The sequence below is a fragment of the Varanus komodoensis genome, unplaced genomic scaffold (assembly GCF_004798865.1).
Source record: "Varanus komodoensis strain SLA01 unplaced genomic scaffold, ASM479886v1 scaffold4, whole genome shotgun sequence".
Taxonomy (NCBI): domain Eukaryota; kingdom Metazoa; phylum Chordata; class Lepidosauria; order Squamata; family Varanidae; genus Varanus; species Varanus komodoensis.
This window is the reverse complement of record NW_025335941.1, coordinates 32,998,066-33,017,005: the sequence shown is the minus strand read 5'-3', so window position 1 is coordinate 33,017,005 and position 18,940 is coordinate 32,998,066. Positions and strand designations below refer to the sequence as shown.

The 18,940-nt window shown below is 41.8% G+C and overlaps 1 protein-coding gene across 3 annotated transcripts in view; it reads right to left on the bottom strand.

Annotated features, from left to right (window-relative positions):
* The window catches only part of CD47 (CD47 molecule), a 60,676-nt gene that overhangs the window by 26,771 nt on the left and 14,965 nt on the right, over window positions 1-18,940 (bottom strand). For 2 of the 3 annotated variants that reach the window (XM_044442634.1, XM_044442636.1), the window contains exons 3-4: window positions 12,325-12,408; window positions 1,547-1,648 (exon numbers count right to left, since the gene is read on the bottom strand). In XM_044442634.1, coding sequence (XP_044298569.1) covers window positions 1,547-1,648; window positions 12,325-12,408 — 186 coding nt within the window. The remainder of the gene's footprint in view (window positions 1-1,546; window positions 1,649-12,324; window positions 12,409-18,940) is intronic. The other variant, XM_044442635.1, reaches the window with a different exon arrangement.

Genomic DNA, 18,940 nt, shown 5'->3' with positions numbered 1-18,940 from the left:
TAGAGAAGGCTCTCCTCTGTGGTCAGCCACACTCTGCATGAGAATGGGGTGTGGGGCTGGCATATTCACCCCACTTTCCATCCTCACATGTACACTCTGCATGATGGGAGTGACTTCAGACTAGAATCCCACAACCAGCTGAATGAGTGCACACAGAATATGAATGAAGTCCAGTTAGTACAACATGGGAACATGGCCTAAGCATGAGACATGATCCTTGTATGTCCCTTTCCTACCACAAAGGAACGGCAAGGCTGGGGAGTTTGGTGCTGCACTCCTGCTTTCTGAATTGGATCCTTCTGCTCCTCCCACCTACGTGCTCCATCACTAGCCCTGCTAAATCCTGAGAGTCAAACTGCATGCTGAAACCTAGGTTTGTTCTCCTATTTTTCTGAAAAGTAAGTTTATGGGGCCCCACATGGGTTATAGTCTTGGAATAGTCTCAGTTCCTTCACCCGATGCCTGTATTGACATCTGTTTCTCTGGTAAAGTAAATGGGAGGCATGGGTGCATGTGACTTACATCCATGGAGGAAGGGAACAAAGGCTTGAAGTTTCCTGCCACTGCAACCCTGATGCCTGGGTCCCCTTTTTGTAGCAATGTATAATCTTACTTCTGGGGTCACATTTCATAACCAATAGTCATGGCCCATCAAAGCCTTCCCTCATAGAAGTTCAAGGGCAGGTGCTGCTGCATTCTAGCATCAGTGTGAAACGGAGTATGCCTCAGATAACTTTGCCAGCAGTTGCCCTCATAGGCTTTCACAGGGCAAAAAAGCCCTTAAAACTTTTGGACTGCTGCTTACAATGTCACATGCCAAAACAATGGGCAATAGTAGCTTCCCCAGAAAAGGCAGAATAATATAAATCACAATTTCTGTCATAATTTGAAAGAAATTTTATGCTATGCCAAATTACTAATGGGGCAGGGCAGGGAGAATGCAAATATGCCCATTTATAACACTTTTTAACTTGCTGCATCTTGGCAGTTTTTTGTTGAATTGAATTGAAATTTTAAACAATTGTAGACCTTATCAGGTTTATGGATTCCAAGTTTTGGTTATTAGCTCAACAGATGTTACCTTTATAAGCAGTAAAATTTTGAGGCATATAATGGCAGAATTTTTTTGATTATGAATACTTTGCAATTCACCTTAACTAAACTAACTTACACATATGCCCCTTTAGTTATTATGAATTATGAACCTTATTTTGCACTGGAAACTCTTCTTACACAAACTGCTTTTTCACCCTAAGCAAAAGTCCCTATGCAAATTAACCTAATTTCCATAGAAAAATATTCTAATGAAAAATGTTCTGAAAAGCCACCCCACGGGGTGAGATAGGAGTAAACCTTAGGCTTGCATCTTCTTTCCCTGGACATGTCATTATTCACAGAAGTTCATTATTCATGGCTTCTCAGGTTCCAATATTTGAACATAGGATCAAGACCCCGAGATACAGATCTTACTTTCTTTACTGTAGTTGAAATAATCCGGTCAATAGCTGGCAGTTTATCACACATGTCATCCTGTCAGGATGCTTACCTGAAGCAAAAAGTATGCTACCAATCACAGCAAAACCTGTGACTATTATTCCTGGAATACTCAATCCAATCTTCTTACTAAATGTCACATCAAACTTAATCGCTTTGAGAAAAACAAGAGAGAAAAATAACAATTAGAAACTAAGCACTTAGAAATACACACTTATAAATTTTGCCTGCTTGATGAACATTGGTAAAGTAATGTTGGTTAATGGTTCAGTAAGTGATTTTGGGCAACATCAATTATAAACAAGTGCACACAGGAATGCTTATGCGGATTTACTCTTTGCAGACTACACATATTTGAAAGCGGCCAAATAACTGCATCACGAAGTGAGGTAGACAAGGGCAGTGGGAAAAGTAAATACAGTTCTAAGGGCTTGTGGAGGCCACAGACGTCTGGAGCAGAGGAAACACGTAGACTTTCTTCTTTAATATGCGGTGGGTAAATTGTGTTATTGTGGAACTTTCCCCATTTGAAATCTAGTTTTACAAGGATGTTACACAATTACAAATGATATTTACCAAATTTGGAGTGCTTCCTGCAGCTCTTCCATCCTGAAAGTGCAAGTAGGCCATTCTACCAAATAGGTATAGTTTTGTATATACGTGTAGGTTTGAGGCCAACATTCACTGGCATATACTATAATTTCCATGATATCACTAAGACACATTCTCGGTTGCAGATTGAGTTTTAAATATCACAAAGATAAGTGTTGGCAGAGAATAACTGCCTACCTGCTTTACCGCAGGATCAGATTGTGCACAATCATTTCCTCTCCCAAGATCAGAAAAGGGGGAAGGCGGAGAAAGGAGGGTCCAAACTTCTCTTATAACCAATCCTAAGTGAAACAAGACATCCCATTCCCTTATTACCTATGTACAATTATCATACCACTGTTGCAGAATCAGGACTGCTTCCATAATAACATGGAGGAGAAAGTCACTCTTGCAGCTCTGAAAAATCAATGATCTGTATAATCCGCAAACCTCCAGGTAGGTTTCATTCTGGTAAACTGGGAAACATTGCTGCAATACTACACTGTCATTCAATGGTGCAAGACTCTTTGGAGAAACTATATTCCACTCTCAGCTATGCAGTGTTGATGATTACCAGAAAGAGCCACAGCACAATGACTACAAGTGGTGGCACTTTTTTTCTAATTCCTTTTCAAATTAAAACTACTCTGCAAAGAGCAATTTATGCTGTCTAGATCAGATTCTGAATTTTTCTTTCTGCTTCAATTGAACATGCTGCCCTTTAAAAGGGGGCAGTTAAATTTGTGCTGGAACAAAGGTAGTTCACTTCAAAGGTTGACAGTTCATAGGTTTACACAGCACTTTGGAAAGCTCTCAAAGAGAAGTAGTTGGAAAAATCGTGTGCTCACTATCACCAGCCTGGCTTTCTTCTGTCTTAGGCACTGTTTAAAACATGCCAGTTACATTTCTATTCCAGAATCTCTATTGAAGATGTTCCTTGAGGTAGCAAAGGTGCAGTATGTTTTTTGGTATTTGGAAAAAAAAGAGTGGGAGAACCCCTCCTAAGTACAGTTCTGAAGGACATCTGAAAGTGGAACAGTCATTTCTTCCTATAGACAGTGGCTGGTTTCAGTTTACCTCTGTAACACAGTGATAAATTGGAAATGCTTGGCTTGGTTACTATGCTGACTGTTTACTCTACTAGTGTACTATGAAATAATGCCTGTAGGCACAGGATTCAGAGTCCCAAGAAATGCTACATCACACAATGTAAATATTCTTTAGCACAAAACGGCTGTATCCAGCTTAATAACAGATGTCATATATAAAATGATCTTTTACGCACTTGGGCTTTGAAGATGCATAGCTCACATTACAAGCTCCTGCACCAGGTGTTAATGCATGAATGAAATTTTAAATTGTAGAATTTTAAATTGCAACCCCTTAAACAAAAGATTCAGGCTCCTTCTGTACCCTGATGAATGGCAAAAAATGAATACAGGCATGACTCAGTACGGAATGAGAAACAAGCTATGACTGCCCAGGACATTTGACCCTCAGCTGGCGCTGGCTAATCACTCACAAGGCCAAGCGATTTCCATACTAGCTTTGATCCTGTTTCCCAAAGTTGATACCATTTATTTATTTGTTATATGCATTTATATACACACATATAAGTCAGGGGAGCTTACAAAAATGGTGTACAAAAATAAAGAGGAAAAAAACTGTTCAGGTGACTGTTCTTGCTTTATGGTAAGAAGCAAAATTAAAACAGTAACAAAGTCTATACAAATAAAACTTGGGAAAATAAATATTTGAATAGCAGCTTAGGGGCAAAAAAATGGGTGCCAAGGAAGTCTCTCTGGGCTTCCTCTATTGAGAAAGCTCTCTCCCAGGCCCACTAATAAATCCAGGGCTTTTTTTGTCTTAGAATGCACCAGAATGACGTTCCGGCACATTTTTCCATGTGATTTTGTCAGGCGTAGCAGGTTGGTGGCAAAATCATTGAAACAGTGCATGTGGGCTGCTTGTGTGTCCGCGCTGGTTGTGATGGCGCTGCTTGGCTTTTGACACTGCTCGGCTTGTGATTGGTCATGTGGTCGCACGCTGAGTGCTTACTGCAGGCGGCGACCATTATGTTTCATTACACAGTGTTGGTAGAATGACTGGCTACTTGCAAAAGGTAAATAATTTCTTTATTTTAAAAAAAGTTGGTGAATTGAAAATCTTTTTTTAATTTTTAGTGTAAAAGTTTGACCCCAAATTTAAAAATGAAAAAAATTCCTAATTACTTCTCAACCACCAGTCCTGCTAAGAAAAGATTACCCTAAATAAAAGATTAACAAGATACGAGTTCCAGCACTTTTTTTTTTTTTTACAAAAAAAGCACTGAATAAATCTATTTACATACGGGAAGGTACAGGTGAGCCTCCAAATATTCTGGTCCTAAGCTGTGAATGGATTAAAGGTCACTTTGAATTAGGCCTGAAAATGACTGGGATCCTGTGCGACTTGTATGGCTCAGGTAGTGCAATGTGATTGTAGCACCCAATCCCAGCTGGGGATCGAACAGACAAATCTTGAATAAACCACAGTTTCTCGAACTGTGCAGCATATGGAGGGCAGGTTCATAACCATAATGCACCACACTGCTAATAAGCCATAGTGGATGGGTTGTTCACTGAAAACCCATGGTATGCCAGACAATCAGGCTCACCATGGAGTGTTCCCCCTTCTCCGCTTCTTCCTCAGTTCGCCAGTCAGCTCTGACTCATATCCCAGCATCCTTCACAGCAGAACCTGCACTGTGTCCCCCTCCACATTCCCTTTGTGCTCACTGACATGGTTGGGTCATTCTGCTGCCTCAAAAAAGTATAACTGGGGCTGAATAGGGTTTTGCCCCCCCTGGTTCCTGAAGTCTGTACAATTTTTCAGATTTACATGTGCACATTTATGGCAATTTAAAACGCGTAGTCCTGTACTCATGGTTATTTGATGCATTGTCAATTTCCCTGTCTGTTTCAGCTGTCAAAGGGAGGGCAAAGTAATACTGCTTATGGGGTAATTTGTGCACAACTGCTGGTTGCAATTTGCCTAGCTGTCGATAGAAAAGCACACCAAGAGCAAAAAAATGGCAAAAAGAAGATGCACCGAGGCGGGGGCGGCTGACTTCCCCTTTGGCAAAGTAATCCCCTTGATTTTAACTGCTTAACTGACAGTTGCTCCTCAGTATCTTCCAATTTTTCAACACTTCCTCAATTCTTCAGCTGCTACAGAAAGGGAAGATATTAATACCCCTGCAGTTCCTGCAACTGAACAAATGTCTCCTCTTTTTGTTTCCCAGCTCTTAAATTGGTGTAAAGCTAATGTATTATTCATGTGCCCATGTTCCTCTGTCATTGACTTCTGTCAATGAAGTCACCCTGCTGCCACCATGAGTATCAACAACCCTAACACAAGCCATGGGTTCAGACTAGCTCGTTCATGAACATAGGCCACCTGCAGAAACTACGCTGGGTTCAGATAATATGAGACGCTGGCATGGCTGGTTACTCATGGTTGGTTGCCATATCATCCAAACCATGTTGGAGAGATACCAAACCTGGATGATACCAGACCTCAACTATTCCTGTCCATATGGGCTGATATAGCACCAAGGGACTTTAGAGTGAAGTAGCTCACACTGCTGCATCTAGTGAAGCATTCTGGTGGGCTGATAAACCAACTACCAACAGTACCTGAATCTGGTTTGGACTAAGGGTTTATTTATTGGTCCTTATCCATCACCACAGCCGGACAATGATCCACAGCACTTATTCTGAGTAATGCCAGTTAGATTTTTTTTAAAATAGAGTTGGATGTCTTCTGCATATTGATGACAGTACCCAAAACATCCAAATGATATCAATCTGCATACATGTTAAATAAAACATTGTAGAACCCAAGAGCAAACTGTGGGTCACCCAATCCAATTCACTCTAATCTGGAAAGAATGAGTAAACAATGGAATTAACATTCATTCAGAGTTCCGGGGAAACTGTTTGTGCTTACTCAGATTGCTTTGCCTAATCCCAGTAAGAGGAAATAACTTCCATCTGGGCCCCACCTTTTCCCTGCAAGAATTCCATCATCTGTTACTCATCATCTATCCTTATTTCATTCACACTGGCTAGCCCAGCACGTTAGGTCTCTCCTCCTGAACTCTTGTTTACTCAGCACTTCTCATGGCCTGAGAGGGTGTCCTTATCATTAATACTGATATTAATGCTAGACTACAGCTCCCCGCCCCCCACCCACTGGTAGCTCAATAGTCAAAGGATGTGGGCCATTTGGGGAACGTGGGGCTTCTGCTGCCCAAACAGGTGCTGAGCCAAGATTTGCTTGTAGAGGTTCTGCATTCTCCCTGCAAGTCTTTTTATCCAGACAACCATACAGATTGCTATAGCAAATAGGCAAGTTGGCATAATCCTGAAAATCACAATTGGGCTGAGCATTATCACCCAAATTCAGGCAAGGTTTCATCTCCATCCCCTGAGAGAGTCCCACCAGCTCTTGTCCCCTGCTTTCCTTATGGAGGCTGCAGTGCTCCTTATCTCTTGCTTGTCATGCTGGACTTTGTTTTTTTTCTGCTCAATTCTTTTGTGAGTTGGGTGGAGTTAACAGCCTTTTAAGTCTTGTAAATCATAGCCTAGTGAAATGAGTGTCAGTGTAGGAAAAAGCTCTGTCTGCTCTTGGATTGTTTGTACTGTCCAGGCAGGGACAGTAAACCTGAAATCACATCCTTTAATACTAAGTTTATTACAAAAACATCTATTTATATGTCTGACCATTGGCTGTACAAACTGGTTGTTGATGATAGTGTTTGTGCAGCTGTTTCTCAGGCACACACATCCTTGCCCAGCTTATACTATTGCTCATCTGAATTCTTTCTTGACTAAAAAGGGACAATAGGTTGCTTTCTGATCCCATGGAAGAAGCTGTTGTGTGCAGCCTCAAAGCCTAGCCTTAGGTGATGTTGGCATCCCCTGACATTGATTGTCTCCTGTACACCATTTCTGAGGTGAGCCCAGTGTTGCTCTTCTTGTGCTTACATGACCAGAGCTTTGCTTACAAAGGAACAAATGGTAAATTAGTCTTAGTTTTGGTCTTTAGCCATGCTTGCTGCATTTCTGAGATCCTACCATCTGCCTAGGCTTTGTTTTACTTTCTACATGTAGGCATAAATATATTCTTGAGGAGTATCTTATTGTTAACTATTTGGATCAATGTCATTATAGGTAGTTGTGGCAACCCTTCAGCTTGCATGCATTATAGCTAACAATACCTTCCTGTGTAAAGACATAGTAATATCTGCAATCTTAACATTGTCTTTTTCATACCTGTTCCCACAGTGGGAGGAGTGCAGAAATGACATGAGGGTTGTTCAAGCATGTCAGTGAAAGGCTCTGCCAATTCTTCAATCCTGTCAATAGTTTATTAATTTATTGCCCACAACCTTGATATCTCCTGCATCCAGAACATGTCCTTCCTGACCTAAGACTGCTGCTAGTTCCTGGTATCTTTGGAGGACTTCTGCTGTAGATCAATCCATTCCATCCATCCCAACTGGCCTGTTGCCAAGCATAGAACACACTCTGGCAGCTCTGGGGAGACATTCAGTTTCTGAAGTGGGATTATGACCTGCTTCAATCAACCAGTTGGAGGGGTTCCTAAGACTGATTCGTTTTCACTACATGGGACCTGATAAGCAGGTGCTCTAAGACAGAAAAGGCTATTTGTTTATGGATTAGAGGCTCTATGGAATGGCTTTCGGACCATGCTCTAACAGTATGCAGCCCAGGTTCACTTTTGAGGGCTATAATGGAGCCATAATTCACCAATTTAAGTGGAATGTGCTCCATTCAACCTAAAACCCCAGCCTAAAACATCTTGCCCCTGCCGTTTGCTCAGTTTGCTAGCAGGAAGGAAGCCTTTCAACTGTTCTGCACTTGAAAAGATGTCTTATATACCTGCCCTGTGGGGTACTGAGTGTTAGTGGAATTCCTTTGCTTTTCTGTCTTTCTTTCCCCACTCAGCACAATGATCTGAGAATGGGCCTTGATAAGCACAAGTGACAGGCAGACTCCTAGGAAACATCTGTTCTGTGGCTGGTGGGGTGCACACTGCAGATGCACCCTGGAGCCCACCTTATCTTGAGTAACAGTAGGTTGACTGGAACCCTGCCTCTCCAGGCCTGCTATGTGCTGCCCACTTTGCATTGCATTTGCTGTGCTGTGTCCCCACTCATGCACTAAGGTGTGCTTGTCTACTGAAAATGTCCTTTACATCATCACCAGTCCTACTTCCTACTGGCATGGGCCTTCCAGGCACCCCAGCCTGTTGCTTGTGTTTAAAAAATTATTTCATATTTTGTATTGTTAAACCACCCTGAGACTTTGGTAATGGGGCAGTCTACAAAAGTTTTAAACAAACAAACAAACAAATAAATGTTGTCTTTAACAGGTTTGCTTCCACAGATTTACTAACCAACTCCATAACGATCAGTTAATATTTGTTTCCTCACACAGATTTTGGCAAGAGCCCAATGAAGTTGCATTGAAGTCTTTCCCAAGGAGCCATGACTCTTTAGTGCGGGAATGAAGCTTTGGTACCAGAATGGTCTGTGTTGGTCATGGTGCAGGCTAGACAATTAGTACACCACTGAGCCCCTCATCTTTCATTTTTGGCCATTGTCCTGTCTTTCAAACCCTGACCAGTGTATCTGCTTTGCCTCTATTCCCTTGCTCATTGATAAACTGGATTAGATCCAGCCATACCAGCCTTGGGACTATCCAGTACTTGTCTTGGTCTGAACTACTGGCCCACGAGAATCTGTCTTCCTCTTGGATTTTGTATTTCCCCTTCGAACTTTGGCCTGCCACTGCTAGTGCCTCTCTCTCATTTTCTCCCTGTTGGAACTCAGCTAAATCTAAAGTGGTTAGTCCTGTGCTTAAGTCTTGCTTCCTAGTTGTCACTGCAGCCACCGGTGATCTGGTACTGCATCCTGACAACCCACGCCTGGAGCTGCAGTGGCTCTGGCGATGGTGCCAGCCACGGTGTCCCATTTGGCTGCTTCTGCTGGCTTTCTGCTATGCCTGGCTGTAGGTAATAACTGAGTCTCTGCTAGGCACTGCCTGATAATCTCTAAGATTTATCTCCACTGTGCTATGGCTTGGCATTGGTCTTTCTCTTGCTCCAGCTGCTCGGATGCACCTTGTGCACCTGAACATTCTCCTTTTCTTTAATCAGATGGCAACACGTTGCTTTCTGTCCCTCTTCTCTTTGTCTGTGTTGTGCTACATCTTTGGGTAGCGTTCTAAGCTGTAGTTGCCACAGACATTATACACCTCCAGTAGAGTGCTGCTTTTCGCTGCACTTTGTGGCCTCGTGTTCTTTCGAGAAATCCCCAGTGCTGAAGAGAGCCAAATGGGCCTTTGCTTAAAACAACCATCTCCCCACAACTATGTTCCCCACTCAGCAACAAAAGCTTTTCATACTGTCAGTTATCCCTTTTCCCTCAAGAAACCTCCTTGCTGCACTCCAGGGTGCTGCTCCCCATCTTTGTGCTTAGGGCACAAGTTCTCACCAGCCAGGTCTGCCCATGCTTCTGAAGCTGGATACACATTGATCAGGAATGATCCCTTGCTCTGTGGCTGAAGGAAATGCCAATCTCATTTCCAGGCATGCTTGCACTTTGTTAATGCTCAGGCAATGCATGCATGTACTCAAAGGGCAAGGATACCTTTCCTCTCAGAGCTCCCCTGACTGCCCCTTGATGGCTAGAGGTTTTCCTGGACTGCGGGTTGGCCACTTCCCATATGCCAGGAAACCCTGCTGTAGCACGTTCGTCTCCCCACCCTGCTTTTGTGCATACTCTAATTCTTCTGAAATCAAGAGCTCAATTGTCAAGTGCTGGTTCTTAGTCCAACACTCAAGAAAGCCAAGTTCTCTCAAACTTCTCATTCCTTCAGTGATCTAGAACCCTGCTTGACTGTGACCTGATTCTTTCTCCACACGCTGAATGGATCTGTAGCCTCTCTTCACCCTAACCAACCTGTGTGCCATCGTCCCCCGTACTTGTTCTATGGGCTATTGCTCCTCTTACTGCAAGAGTCGGGATCAGAGCCTGATTCACCCAGCAAGTGCCTACAGAACCAGAAACGCCCCCGCTGGTCCTTGCAGGGAACAGCTTTGTGGCAGTGGTGCAGTGCAGCTGGAAGCCCTGGGGAGCTCCATAGAAGGCTTCACTGCATTGCTGCTTCTTGCCACAGCAACACGAACGGTTCTGGTGGCTACCTCATGCTTCAGCTTCCAGCCTGCCTTGCTCCTCGTTCCTGCCTGCCTCCTGCCCAGCTCCAGCTTGTTCCTGTCTCCAGCCTGACCCTGCTCTACCAGGTACCTGCACCCCTTCTCCCTGACTTCCCCTTGCTCCTGAATGTGACGGTATTACCTGTATCTGGACTTGGCCTACTACTGGACTGTGCTTTTGCTTGAACCTTGTGGTCTTGCCAGCTCTTGACCTGGGACTGGTCAAGAACATGCCCTTGCCTCTTGTTCTCTAAACCTGGGGCAAGCCTCTCCTTCTGTGCCCTGGTCTTGACTACAGCTGCCCCTGCCCACGTCCTAGTCCCAGGGGATGATCTTAGGGATCCATCCCTGTGCTGCTCTGCATTCTCCAGCGGACTGTTCAGTCTGAACAGAGGTGCTTGCCCTCTGGGTATCTGGAAAGGCTGCGGATCTTTTGCTGGGATTTGACATGTGCTGCCTGAGGGGAATGTGCCACAGCCTCATATTCAACACAGACACACACAGCATGTAGAAAGCAAAATTATTCAGAAGAAAAAGTAATGCAGTCTCCATACAGTCAAAAGTCAAACACAGTGTTGTTCAGACAGCAATATTCTTACTGGATCCCAATCTTAGTCTATTTTTTGAAAGAGATAAAGAAGCTTTTTCCTAACAGCCTTATGGACAGAAAGAGGCAACAATGGAAAAAGAGGGAGTTGTCCAAGACTCCTAGCAGGCCAAGACTACTACTTGTTTTCCAAGTAGTCCAATACTACTATATGTCTGTCAGTTGCCATGTATAGTAAACGCTCAACAGCAGGCCACTGTACATGCAGAAGGGATGCAAGTATTCCATGTAGCATTGCTTGTCCACTTCTATTTTCTAAATCCTTGCTTATTTATACTGATTGTTCCATGTTGGCCCTCTCAGAGAAGGAAGGGTCTCATTGTTCCTCAGAATTATGCGAATTGTTTGATGGGTGCTTAATTGCTCTTGATGATTTCCACTATTGCTGCCCTCTACCATTCTGTTTCTGTGGGTAGAAATAAGCGGTTTTTGTTTGCGTTTTTGCTGGTTGCTATGAACGGCATGACCTCTTTCAGTCTCCTTTCCCTCACCTCTTGGTGACTTGCTCTGCTAGTTCAGGGCAATGGCAGTCATCCTTGCAGGGTTGCTTTGCCTAATTTCTTTATGGGGAAATCTCTCTTCAGGTTACGCCTGACCTGATTAATGGGAGCCACCTTTCTTCTCACTACATGACCAGCTACCATGGAAACATATTTTAGAAAAAGGAAAAATGAGTGATCCGTATGCAAATTGGGCCCTATACACTTGAAAGGCATCCAGAGATACAAAAATGATACCCAGCAGGCTTTTCAGCCACATGTAGGCTCATAAACGTAGGAGAACAAGGTAGCAGGTAGCTGCAGACCAAAGCTTTTGTCTGCAGTGCACTGATTTTGTGCCGATGCCTGGAAGTTGCCATATGTGCCCAGAAGACCAAAAAGTTTACACATTAACCGTACAGTGATAAAGAAACACATATGCAGCAGAACAAGTATCATAGCACCACAACATTTCTATAATAATAAATATGTCAGTACAAAGGGAATAGACATCATCCATCTTAATGTTAATTGTAAAACTAAGAAATCAAACAGAGGAAGGAACAAGCTTTCTTTTTATTGGAGATCACTACAGAAGGTATTAATTACCATTCACTGAAGTCACAGAGTAAAGAGTAACACTTTAAATTAATTGCAATGTCACCTTTTATCCTGTGTTATTTCCATATCTGGAAAATGTCACATAGCAGTTATATAAACCACTCACATTGTGGATGAATTCATTTTTAATGTATGCGAAACATTATTTTTTAACATATGCTTTCTTTTATATATTATTCATATGCACAGTATTTGACTATAAGACAATATCCTGCATTGGTAAGGAATGAGGAATTTAGTACTTACCAACAGCACCTAACTGGGCCCAGTATAGAAAAGCAGCCACTATCATGCTGGCAATGATGAGACTGTGCTGCAGAGTCCATTCTGCTGCAAGACACATAACAATAATCACAAAATATTAGTTTGCTTAAGAAACACAAAACATAAACCAGGACTATTAGAGCTACATTAATGGCTACAATGCTTGAACCCATTTTAGCCCATTTATCCTTTGAGAAGCAGTGGTATGAAAGTGACAGGCTTCAATTGAACTGTTGGCACTTAACATCGAAAAGGAGAAGAGCTTCCCACTTCCAGCAAATCACCCATAGAGGATGATGGTAAAAATGCTTTTGATTGCTTGGATGGGGATGGGGGTGGAAGTGCCATGCTTGATCAGACACAAGTCCCATCTCCTCCTCCATTCATTCCCTCACTGGGAAACCTGAAGGCTATGGGAAGACATGAGTGCCAGTGCACCTTTCCATTTATGTATGTTCCCCAGCATTAGGGTATACCAAGCAATACTGCCTCCTATATCGGGGGCAGAATACAACCATCATGACTGACTTGCCTTTCACAGCCTCAATACAAGCTTAGACAGAAGTAATTCCCATCCGGCTATCCAAGCTAGTAGCTACCACTACATCTTGCAGCAAATTTCACAGCCAGAGTACGTGTTTTGTGAACAAGTTATCCTTTTATCTGTCTTCTCTCCCCCATCACTTTCTTCAGAAAAAGCATTTGCTTTTTTTCTCCTCCTAAGCTAAGATGCTCCAAATGCTTAATATTTAAGCACTGCAGAGTTGCTCCAACCACTTGATTTGGCTTCTCTGTTCTGTATCTTTTGTATGATGCAGCAACCTGTGTCCAAATGTGGTCCCATCACAGGTTTGTATACACATGCATGTGATATTGGCAGTTTTATTTCCTAATAATCTCCCAACATGGATTTTGAATTTTCATAGCAGCCAGATGCCAAGGCAATGTTTTCACTGATATATTGAGCACAACCTCATGATCCCTTTATTGGTTAGTCACCAGCAGCTCAGGCCCCAGCAGCCTATATGGGAAATTTTGTCTCAACGTGCAGCAATTTACACTTATTTGCCCTTTTACTCCCAATGCTCTATTTTAGAGAGATTATTTTGGAGATCTTCCCAACCCCCTTCTGTTTTAACTATGCAGCTAGTGCAAATATGGCAGTCAAAGTGATAACTGATCCCCCCCTTTAGTGCAATTGTATAACCCATTTTGTTCAAGCTGTGCTAGCTTCTTGTTCATTTCAGGATGTAATTTGAAGTGCTAATCCTTTTCTAGAGTATCTAAATGGTTTGGAACAACAATTCTTGAAGAGGTGTGTAACAGAAGAGGGAGATGAGGATTGATTTAGAGACAGGGCCAAATGCTAGTTGGAGTCAGTGATGATTGGAGAAAGCCAGTTAGAAAGTGACACTGCTACTGAATTCAGACATTATTCACACTCAAGGGTTGAGTATGGGTTGTTGAATAATGAGTTCTTGATGAAACATGGGTTCTCATGTTGTCTGAACCCAGTTGATATAAGAAACTATGGTGAACCCATGGGTCACAACCCAATAACAAACTGTGGATTCTCTTCATAGGCTGTTCATGCTGAACAAGCCATGTTGGTACAACTAGGTTCAGACACCATAATAACCTACATTTCAACAATAATTCAGTATTCAATAACAACCCACATTCAACCCCAAAGTGTGTTGTCTAAACTTAGACAATAATGGGTCAAGAAAACAGGACATGAGTTAGGATAGAAAGACAGTGAGAGGAATTAGGGGCCACAGTTAGTTTAGTTAGCCAGTGACTGGAATCAGAGGCCAGGTGTAAATGAGGCGGTGGGGAGAGAGAAACAGAAGTTAGTGAAATCAGGTGTGATATTAGACTTTTAGAACCACTGGGCCGCATCCAATGGTTCTAAACCATTGGAACTGAACACTGGCTAGACCCCTGGTTAGCATAACAGTAAGCTAGTAAATCTTTAAATAAGCAGAAATACTTTTTTTCCAGGATGGGACAGTTTTCCTTTCATTTCTAGGGTTGCTTTAGGAAAGAACATTACAGAAAGCTATTTCAGTGAGTCCTGCTGGTGCAAAAGAAACAGCTAGAGCACAGAAGCAGTATAGGATACAGCTATTATCATTATCATTAAACTGTTATCAGCTGTTATGATGAATAAGGGAGCAATCCTATGTGAATGCAGGAAAAAAAGCCCTATAACTCCCAGCATTCCCCAGCCACTAGGAAACCTGCAGGACATTTTTGTCAAAGCCTGCACAAGACTGTGCCCAAGGTATATATTCTTTCAAATGCCCGTCTTTGGGTCTGTGCAAATCTGAAGAAATTTATGCCCATGTGCTCACGCTATAAAGAGAATCCTGCTCATCTCTACACATCAGTAGGTGGTAGCAGCTGATGCTTTGGGAGTTCTAGAAAAACTCTGGACTCAGCAACCTCTAGGCTAGAGGGCCTTACATGGGACCCCTAGAGACAACACAGAACACCTCTTCCTGTGCCACTGTCTGCACTCACTACAGTACATATCACAGACCCTGCTATGCAGTCCACTGTTTTCACCCTTCACTGAGAAACAAGAAAGCCCATTTTTGCTTGCAGCACTTAAGTTGTAGAATTCCCTCCCTGGAGAAATATGGTGGTCTTGTTTGTTTTTTTTAAGCTTCAGGCAAGCTGCTAAACCATTTTATTGTGCTGAGCTTTCAATATTAGTTAAAGTTGTCTTTTTATGTAAAAGTGTTTTATCCTGTTTAGCTTTGTTGTATGAAATGAGCTGTTTTCACAGTGCTGTATGTATCTTATGAACTTTCTTTGTAACTTAGTGTTCATTTGATAAAGAGTAGCAGCTGATAACCCTTTCAAGAAAATAATGACTAGATGAAGCAGAAGGCTCGCCAGATAGCACAAGTGATACACTACTTCAATCATCATTCAGACAACTTAGAATGGTCCCATGGGTGTTTTAGCCTACAACTCTCATCAGTCCTAGCCAGCAAGATCAATGGTGATAGACGAAACTTGAAGAGAGCTCTGCCGGCCCTGTCTTTTTGAATATGCAGACTCTGATTGGCTCGGACACTATGCATTGTATGTTAACCCAATTTTAAGCTAACCATTAATTGCATTTATTTTATTTTATTTATTTAAGGTTTTTGTATGCTGTCCCAATTACTAAAAAGTATCTGGGCAGCTTATAGAGAGTGATCAAAAAAAAACAAACCTATAACAACCAATCAACCAACCAAACAAAAAGTTTTGTATGCTATTTTGGGGTTGTTTAATCCACAATGAATCCATTGTGTTCAGATCTGAATATTATGGAACAACCTCTGATTAGGCTGATCAGGGGTTGCATATTGCAAGAGGCTGTCACAGTCCCATGATTTGCCACCATCACATGCAAACTAGGTCACTCTTTTCCCTGTGTCCCTTTGGACACTAGAGCTACAAAGGTGGTGCCCGTCTGAACACATCACGGTTTCTGTTGGGTGGTTTCAAGAACCTTCTATTCAAAAGTGATGGCTGGAGTGGGAATACTGCCACACACTACCAGATGGCCTCAAAAGATTTAATGGGCTTGTTTTCCCCCACCGTTTTCTCTCTTTCTATCTGTGTGTATGCTTTAAATTACACGCCTACAGGCAGGGACTGTCTTGTCTGTTATTGATCTTATGTAAACTGCAGTGGGAGACTTTTCAACTGAAGTACAGACTAAAAACGTTTGAAATTAAATAAGTATGTGGGTTACCATCATGCAAGTATACTAGTATATACAAACCTCAATGTTCACAGTCAATTATTTTGCAGTTATTAAGTGAGCCAGGCAATCGTTTTTGCCATCAAAACATGTCCACACTAAAAAATCACTACAGTTTTCACTCATTCTTATAATGTATTTATTTGCTATATTTATATGCCACTTTTCCTTCAAAGGGATCACAATCTCCCTCTTACACCACAAATTTAATCTGCATAACAAGCCTTTGAGGCAGGTGAGTCAAAAAGAGAATGACTGGTCCAGGTGAGTTTTGTGGCTGAATGGGGATTTGAGACTAGGCCTCCTTAATTTCTTATGACAAGACAGATAATTATTTTTAAACTAGAGCGTTACTTTATCTTTCCATTTATTTGGATACTTTATACAAATGCATAAATACAATCAATTATAAAGCAAGCCTTTATATTTAATGCTGCACATAGGTCTGAGGAGAAAAAAACTGATCTAAGAACTGCTCAGAACCTTTATTTTAAGGCTTGACTAGAAGCAGATTTGTTAGCGGCTTTAACAAAAAATGTAGGAGGGATGCAGACTAAAGTATCAAAATCATATTAACAAAGTACTGTAACAACATTAGAACTCTGAATGATCAATACATAAGAGTGCACAAAATGGATATAACATGGTTGTATGAATGCCAAATGTGCCTTTGCTATTTTCTTACTAACCAGAAGATGGTGTCATGTTTCCTTTATTTTAAAAATAATATTTTAAAGTATTTCATCTGAGAGCAAGAAAAGCCACTTCTGAGACTAGGGATGGTTTCTTTCAAGAACTGGAAGCAAGCCTGCTTTGGGATTAAAATGAATGTGTTTAGAATATTATTGTAGGAAATTAAATGCACATTTACTCTACTACCACATCCATCTCAACTATGCAGACTTCTCCTTCTATTTAAATGGGCTCCCAGCCCTTAACTGAAAATACGTTTGAGGTCAACATTTGATAGTGTTTATACCAGTGTTCTTCACTGCCTGGTCTAGGAAGCTACTGGTGGTTCCTCATCACCTTCAGTATGGTTCTTCACACTTCCTCATCTGCTCTCTTTTTCCAGTAGCAGAGGATCCCTAATTCTGCCCTGGTTTTGCTTTAGCAGCGGATCAATGGAGGCTTTGGGGCTCAACAGCTGAGAGTGGGGGGGGAGGGCCCACAGGAAAGTGTCAAGTGCAAGAACAAATCAGCTGCGTTGTGGGTGGAGCTCATGGGGCAAACAACAGTGTGAAAAGAAATTCATGCCTAAATTAGGGGTGTTGAAACAGGGAATATATTACCTGACTAGAGAAAAAATAAAGGTTGGAACAGTATACAGAAGAACTATACAGAAGAGATAAAAAGACAACAGACCCTTTTGAAGAGGAAACCAATGAGTAAGAGCCTGCAATATTAGACAGTGATGTGAAAGCTGCTCTGAAAGTGCTTAGAAAGGATCAAGCATCTGAAGTAAACAGGATACCAACAGAATTATTCCAAGCTGCAGAAATGGAATTGGTCCAAGTCCTGACAATAAGCTAATTATAGGAAAAAAAACAATGGCCTGTAGATTGGAAACATTCGATATATTCCATTCCCTAAGAATGGAGAACCTAAGAACTGCAGCAACCATAGGGCCATTGCACTCATTTCCCAAGCAAAGTGAGGTTCAAAGTGTTTTCAACAAAGAATCTTACCCAGAATGGAGTGAGAAATGCCTGATGTTCAAGCTGGATTCTGAATTCCAGGATCATATCACAAATATGATATGATTTTCTTTTTTTCTTTTTGGCGCCAGGCAAAACCCTTTTTATTTCCTGTTATTTTAATGTTTAACTGGTTTTAATGTGCTTGTATGTTGCTGTATTATCAGATGCTGTGCCATTTTATTTCCTATTTCACTTGTTTGTTGAAAACCATCCTAAGATGCCAGTAGATGGACAGTCTATAAAAGTTTTAAATAAATAATAAATAAATAAAATATACACTGGCCACTGGAACACACTAAAATTTCAAAAAAAGACCTGTCTGTGCTTTACAGGTGACAGCAAAGCCCTTGGCTGTATGGATTGCAAAAGCCTTGAATACTCCTGAAGAGAGGGAGGAAAAAAGGTGTGCCTCTACATTTGATTACGCTGCTAGGTAATTTGTATCATGGACAATGGTTTATATTGTTTCCCTATCTGTTCAATCTCTACCAATAACATACAACAAGGAAGCTGTGTTAAGTTCAGAGGAACCAGGAGGGAAAACTGGTAGATGATTGATCAGTTTAAAACATGCAGTTGATACCATATTACTGGCAGAAAGTAGCAGAAAGTAGAAGGAAATGTAAACCCCTGCTGATATTAAGAAAATAAAAATCATTCCTACAAAAGAACTGCAAAACTTTTAAGGACAACCAATAAGAAACTGATTCTGTGAAGTATTTTGCATACCTTGGCTTAGTTATTAATGGAAATGGAGAGTGCAACCAAGAAATTCAAAGACTGAGACTTGGAAGGGCAGCAATGAAGGAAGTAGAAAGTATCCCCAAGTGTAAGGGCATTTCACTGAAGCCCAAAGCCATGATCATCCACACTACTGTATTCCCAATTACTATGTATGGGTGTGAAAGCTGGACTGTGAGGAAAGCTGACAGGAAGATACATGATGTGTTTGAAATATGGTGTGGGAGGAGAGCTTTGTGAATACCCTGGAGCAACAGAAAGAGGGGCAAGTGGGTTCTAAGGCAAATCAAGCCAGAACTTTTCCCAGAAACAAAAAATGAAGAAACTGAAACTGTCATACTTGGGGCACATAATGAGAAGGCAGGACCCGCTGGAGAAGACAATCGCACTA